Source organism: Palaemon carinicauda, chromosome 9 (assembly GCF_036898095.1).
Source record: "Palaemon carinicauda isolate YSFRI2023 chromosome 9, ASM3689809v2, whole genome shotgun sequence".
Classification (NCBI taxonomy): domain Eukaryota; kingdom Metazoa; phylum Arthropoda; class Malacostraca; order Decapoda; family Palaemonidae; genus Palaemon; species Palaemon carinicauda.
This window is the reverse complement of record NC_090733.1, coordinates 72,609,463-72,616,705: the sequence shown is the minus strand read 5'-3', so window position 1 is coordinate 72,616,705 and position 7,243 is coordinate 72,609,463. Positions and strand designations below refer to the sequence as shown.

The 7,243-nt window shown below is 41.7% G+C and overlaps 1 protein-coding gene across 1 annotated transcript; it reads right to left on the bottom strand.

Annotated features, from left to right (window-relative positions):
- Window positions 1–1,564: 1,564 nt before the first annotated feature.
- On the bottom strand, window positions 1,565–5,209 carry LOC137646480 (uncharacterized). Its single transcript, XM_068379585.1, has 2 exons — window positions 3,387–5,209; window positions 1,565–2,309 (listed from the first exon to the last, which is right to left on the bottom strand). Exons 1-2 carry the CDS (start codon window positions 5,207–5,209, stop codon window positions 1,565–1,567), a joined length of 2,568 nt encoding a protein of 855 aa, XP_068235686.1.
- Window positions 5,210–7,243: the final 2,034 nt, after the last annotated feature.

Sequence of the window (7,243 nt, the reverse complement as noted above, 5' to 3'; positions counted from 1 at the left end):
AATTTCCATGCACGTAGCCCGAAAAATGTAATGCCAGAACGTTACCTAAACTTAACTTAAGAGACATAGAAACCTATCTAAAGGGGGAATAGCCATTAATTGAACTTATAAGATTTTTTTAACCTGGATGCCTGTGTCCAGAGAATGGCGGTCTTCAGTTTTACTTCTCTAGGCCTACTGCACTTGTTTAGCGGAATTAATGGCCCCTTCCTACTCGCCCACAGTCTTGATCAGAGGTTTCTGCAGAGCTGGATGCTTCTCCCTAATAAATGACCGCTCAAGGTATCTACTTGTCCTCACCCTTTGTGGAATCTGGATCCGTTAATGTGCAAGGGGACAGGTTAGGGGAGGAGAGTGGGAACACGAAGTTGACTAAGGGGCAATTGACCCTGGCAGTAACGCTTAGCACCATGGCCTATAAATTTGTGAGGTCGAGTTAAGGTCGGCCGTGTCCTGCTTCCTTCTCCCAACAAAAGCGTATCTCAATGCTTAGGCCAGTGGTCTTGGGGTGCCATCTCTAATTTAGGACAGGCTTGAAACACTTGTGGTTTGTGAGTTTTAAGTAATACGCTTATTTAGAATACAAGAAGAAATCTTGCAACTCCAGGGGACAAAGATAGTCCTAACTCTAAACATCTGACATACAAAATAAAAAACGAAACTGAAAAGTAATTAGCAAGTCGGGCTTACGTGTATGGACAACCATACCTGCTAGTCTAGCAGAGAGAAATTTAAAGTACCTAAATACATAAGGTAAAATGATGATTACAAAAATATTTATCTTGAGACACTCGCTTAAGGAAGAATCATCACTCACATTTTCCCTGTCGTGAAGTTACGAACAATAACAATGTCTACCTATAAACTGTGAAGAAGAATAGTGAAGAAAATTCTTCACAGATAATAATAATAATAATAATAATAATAATAATAATAATAATAATAATAATAATAATCATCATCATCATCATCATTATTACCATCATCATCATTATCATCTCCTACGCCTATTGACGCAAAGGGCCTCGGTTAGATTTCGCCAGTGTCTCTATCTTGAGCTTATTATTCAATACTTCTCCATTCATCATCTCCTACTTCGCGTTTCATAGTTCTCAGCCATGTAGGCCTGGGTCTTCTAATTCTTCTAGTGCCTTGTAGAGCAGAACTGAACGTTTAGTGAACTAATCTCTCTTGGGGAGTGCGAAGAGCATACCCAAACCATCGCCATCTACTCCTCATCATTATCTCGTCCACATGTTGTGAAAATAAAAAACCTGTCATAGGTTATAGGTTTTATTGCACACAAAAACTGGAGTCACCTCCTGAAACAATAGAAACAGCCACTATTACAACACGTACTATTTTACATGCACAATAACAAACAAATACATCAAAGTAAGGGCCAGACAACACAGGGACATCCACAAGCAATAATATGCATGAAGACACACAAATAGCAACATAATAAGCTGGTAAATGCAAGCAGAGAAACACAACGTACATGGGAGCATAAATGTAAAACTACATTGAACATATATTACCACATTCTCCCCACCTATGAAATTCAAGCAGCATAATCATCAAAATACTTAGGAGCCCGCCGGGTCCTTTCGGACCTCCGGAGTGGTACAGGTGTAGTGCCTTGACCAGACGCAGCAGGAAGCTCTTGAACAGCACTTTTCCCGGATGTAACGTCATGAGTGACTTCTTGAAGAGCAGGTTCCGAGCTTGCTCTAGCATCTGGACGGCGCACCTCAGACTCTGATATACCTAGAGACTCTAGAGATTGCGGCAGTGAAGATCTGGGGGCCTCCACGCAGCTACTACCATCACCACTTAAAGGTGCTAGATGCCTCAAAGACACAGTGGACTCTCTACCATCAGGAAACTTGACATGAGCATATTCAGGATTAGCTTCTACTATTTCTACTTCATCTACTAGAGGGTCATTCTTGCTGTGCCGTACTTGTCGTCTTAATAGGGCGGGACCTTTGGTGATGAGCCAGGTAGGCAACGTACGACCTGACGTGGACTTCCGAGGATGCTTTAGGAAACGCTCGTGTGGTGTACAATTAGTTGACGTACATAGCAGGGAACGGATAGAGTGAAGTGCATCTGGGAGGACAACTTCCCATTTTGAGACATCAAGATTCCTTGTTCTGAGAGCTAACTGAATGGTTTTCCATATGATTCCATTGTACCTCTCCACCTGGCCATTGCCCCTTGGGTTGTAGGGCGTAGTGCGACTGGTAGCCACTCCTTTCTCTAGTAAGAATCTCTTCAGTTCTTCTGACATGAAAGAGGCTCCCCTGTCTGAGTGTATGTATGCTGGCATTCCGAATAGTGCAAACAGTTGTACCAAACACCCGATGATAGCACCAGCAGTCATGTCTGAACAAGGGAACGCAAAAGGGAACCGTGAGAATTCGTCAATGACTGTAAGCAAGTATCTGTTTTTCGACTGTGACGGAAGGGGCCCCTTAAAATCCAAGTTCAATCTCTCGTATGGCTGAGTAGCTTTCACCAGATGGCCATCATCAGGCTTATAGAACTGAGGTTTGACAGTAGAGCAGATTGGACAAGAAGCAGTAACCTTCTTTACATCCTCAACAGAATAAGCCAGGTTCCGAACTCGGATGAAATGCACCATCCTTGACACTCCAGGATGACAGAGACTTTCATGCAGTTGTTTGAGTTTGTCTGTAGCTACAGCACCACAGACACGCGAGAGAGCATCTGCAGGAATATTTTCCGTACCTGGACGATACACTATATCGTAGTGGTAGCATGACAGTTCAATGCGCCACCTGGCTATCTTGTCGTTCTTGATTTTGCTTGAAGATCTTGTGTCGAACATGAATGTTACACTTCGCTGGTCAGTAATCAGCTTAAAGTGATGACCAATTAGGTAATGCTTCCACTTTCTGAGGGCCTCAACTATGGCATAAGCTTCTTTCTCTACTGAAAAATGCCTTTGTTCACTGTCAGAGAGACTGCGAGAGAAGAACGCTACAGGACGTCCATTCTGAGTGAGAGTAGCGGCAATGGCATGGTCTGAGGCATCTGTTTCGACTGTGAAAGGGGATGTAGGATCAATGGCTTGCACCACGGACTTCGTAATTTCATTCTTCAATTTCTCAAAAGTCAGAGAAGCTTCAAAAGACAATGGGAATCTCGTGGAGTGTGAAAGAGGCCGGACCTTCTCAGAGAAGTTGGGTATCCATCGTGAGTAATGAGCAAGCAACCCCAACATTCTCCGAAGAGAGGCAGTATCCTTGGGAAGGGGTAGACTCAAGAGAGGCTGCAGTCGTTCTGGATCAGGTCTGATCTCTCCGTCCTTTATAGAGTATCCCAGAAGGTTTATAGACTGTGTCCTGAAATCACACTTGTCATGATTAAATGTGAGGTTGTAATCCCTCGCTACTTTCAAGAAATGATTTAGGTTTTTGTCATGCTCCTCTTCCGTCTCTCCACATACAGTCACATTGTCCACATAAGCAAATGCCCCTTCCACCTTTTCTTTTGCAAGGATCTGATCCACAACTCGTTGGAAAGCGGCCACTCCATTCTTCACACCAAATGGGATTCGATTGAACTCGTACAGCTTTCCACTCGCCTCAAAAGCAGTGTACAACTTTTCGTCTTCTCTTATTGGCACTTGGTGGTAGGCGCTCTTCAGGTCCAAGGTGCTAAACACTTTATATCTTGAGACATTATTCACTGTTTCATCGATCCGAGGCAAAGGGTAAGCATCCAGCTCAGTAAACCTGTTTATAGTTTGTGAATAATCAATCACCATTCTCTTCCTGCGATTGTGCCCTGCAGTGATTAGCACCTGGGCCCTCCATGGAGACTGGCTGGGTCTTATTATTCCTTCTTGTAGCATTCTACCAATTTCAGTTTTGACAAATTCCTTATCAGCCTGAGAGTAATGTCTAGACTTTGCCGCAATGGGTCTGCAGTCTGATGTCAGATTGCTGAAGAGTGCGGGCGCAACCAACTTCACTGCTGCCAGCCCACATATCTTGAGTGGTGGGCGTGCTCCTCCAAAAGCCATTTCTAGAGCAGAATGATTCTTCAAGAATTCATGCCCCAAAATTACATCACTACACAGGGCTGGCAGTACTTTGAGTTTTACACTAGGATAAATTTGTCCTTGCAGCTCCACATCAACACAACAAAGACCTAAGACTTTGGACGAGAGAGACGCATCAGCCATAGAGACGTGCCCGTCGTCAGGAAGTATGATTAGGTTGTTTTCTTTAGCAATCTTCTGACTCACAAAATTTTCCGAGCTTCCTGTATCAATAAGTGCATTAACAGGGAGACCATTAACTTTCAAACAACTCAAAGATTTACTAAGACTACTAGGCACAGCCCCAGACACAGTAGCCAGTGTTGCTGCCGAATATTTAGTTTTACCAGCAGAGGTATCCCCTACCGGTTTCCCTGACCTACACACTTTTGCATAATGTCCTTGTTTCTTACACTTTAGACATAAAGCTTCCCTAGCAGGACATTTGAACCGAGGGTGCCGTTTCAATCCACAGAAAAAACACTGATTGGCGCCAGTAGTGGCGGCAAGATGAGCAGTTTCATCACTACTTTCTAAAAACTCTGAATCACCTGACTGACTTTGTGGCTGAGGTACAGCAGCAGTAATTGGCTCAACAGTAGTATAAGAAGCAGAATGTTTCTGAGCCATCTCTAAAGTGCGTGCCTGTTCATAAGCAGTTTGCAAGTTAAGAGTTATATTTTCGAGTAGTCTTTGACGAATGGCACCAGAAGAAAGTCCATTGATGAATGCATCTCTAACATAGTTATCACACGCCTGCTCTGCTGACACTGCTTTGAACTGACAGTCTTTTGCTAGGAGCTTCAGAGCTTGGAGAAACTGGTCTAGAGACTCACCTGACCCCTGCCTACGTGTGGCCAGGACATGCCTAGCAAATACCTCATTTCTAGGTTTTACATACAGTGATGTCAGTGCTTTCTCAGCCTTAACATAAGTGTCACAGTCTGCTATGTAGTCGTACACTCGAGGAGCAACGTAGTTGGTGAGTAGGATTAGTTTGTCTGCACTGGGAGATGTCTTCTGTACTGCTTGGTAGAAGTTGTTGAATGTCCTTAGCCAGTGCGTCCACTCCTTAGCAGCGGTGGCAGAATCCGGGTCAGCCTCGAAGCGTTCTGGACGTAGGAACCGTTCCATGGCCTCTCAAATTTTTATGTTGTGTGCAATAAATTGTTGTGAAAATAAAAAACCTGTCATAGGTTATAGGTTTTATTGCACACAAAAACTGGAGTCACCTCCTGAAACAATAGAAACAGCCACTATTACAACACGTACTATTTTACATGCACAATAACAAACAAATACATCAAAGTAAGGGCCAGACAACACAGGGACATCCACAAGCAATAATATGCATGAAGACACACAAATAGCAACATAATAAGCTGGTAAATGCAAGCAGAGAAACACAACGTACATGGGAGCATAAATGTAAAACTACATTGAACATATATTACCACAATGATTACAAAAATATTTATCTTGAGACACTCGCTTAAGGAAGAATCATCACTCACATTTTCCCTGTCGTGAAGTTACGAACAATAACAATGTCTACCTATAAACTGTGAAGAAGAATAGTGAAGAAAATTCTTCACAGATAATAATAATAATAATAATAATAATAATAATAATAATAATAATAATAATAATAATAATAATCATCATCATCATTATTACCATCATCATCATTATCATCTCCTACGCCTATTGACGCAAAGGGCCTCGGTTAGATTTCGCCAGTGTCTCTATCTTGAGCTTATTATTCAATACTTCTCCATTCATCATCTCCTACTTCGCGTTTCATAGTTCTCAGCCATGTAGGCCTGGGTCTTCTAATTCTTCTAGTGCCTTGTAGAGCAGAACTGAACGTTTAGTGAACTAATCTCTCTTGGGGAGTGCGAAGAGCATACCCAAACCATCGCCATCTACTCCTCATCATTATCTCGTCCACATATGGCACTCGAGTAATCTCTCTTATAGTTTCATTTCTAATCTTGTCACGCCATCTAACTCCCAATATCCTTCTGAGGACTTTGCTCTCAAATCTACTAAATCTCTTGGAGATTGTTTCATTGATATACCATGACTCATGTCCATAGAGTAACAATGATCTCACTAAACTGATATATAGTCTGGTTTTTATATGTAATTTCAGGCGACTTGATTTCCAAATTTTACTTAATAATAATAATAATAATGATAACAACAACAACAATAATAATAATAATAATATAAAGAATTTTTCTTCATTCTTCTTCTTTCCTTTAGTATTTTGGTCTAGCTCCCAATATTGTAGTTACCCCTTGAACTTTTGCTCCCATACCTTACGTTTTCTTTACAGAAACATCGTGAGAACTGCTATAACCTGGGCAGGTAAACGTGTAGCGTATACGCTACCGCCTATATGAGCAAAACCACTTTTTCACTTCTGTGCTGCTTGGGTTCGGCTTCTGAACGGAAATTTACCCAGCACCAGTTAGTTAGACCAGAGACACAGCCGAAGGAATAACTGCCATTGTCCTCTCTCTCGCCGTTTTTGGGAAATCACCATTTTTGTTTTTCCTGGTAGCGTATACGCTACACGTTTACCTGGTAAGTGACTAATTGATTTTCACAAGTTTTACAATATGGATTACAATATATTTATTTCTGTGAATAGTGTTTTGATACCTATAGTGAACGTTGATAGATGATTTGAGAACATGATGCTAATGGTACATTGGATGTAGGATTACCATCTATAGTTTAATTTAGCCAATATTAGTAATGTTTGGGATGAAATTGGCGGTGAATCTATGTCGTCCTTGGGCATACTACAGACTCACCCAGACTGGTCTTCAAAGGGATCTTGCAGGATGTATCCAAAGTGTATTTGGCCCCGTGCAACAGCTCCCCAGGCAACAAGAGGAAAATGCAATGCAGACAAAAAAGTGACAAAGATACCATATTTGTCCTCGTTCGTCAACAGCTAGGACGAAGCTGTTGTGTGTCAACTGTAAAAAGTCTTCTTGCCATTGTCATATTAGGACACTTTGCACTGAATGTAGCCCAGAATGGTTAGTATTCATTATTTTCTGTTTTATCTTAAAGTTTTCTACAATTTTAGCAATAATTTGCAGATATTATAGGTCACATAGACTGGAATAGTGTAAATATGAAAGAGGAAAA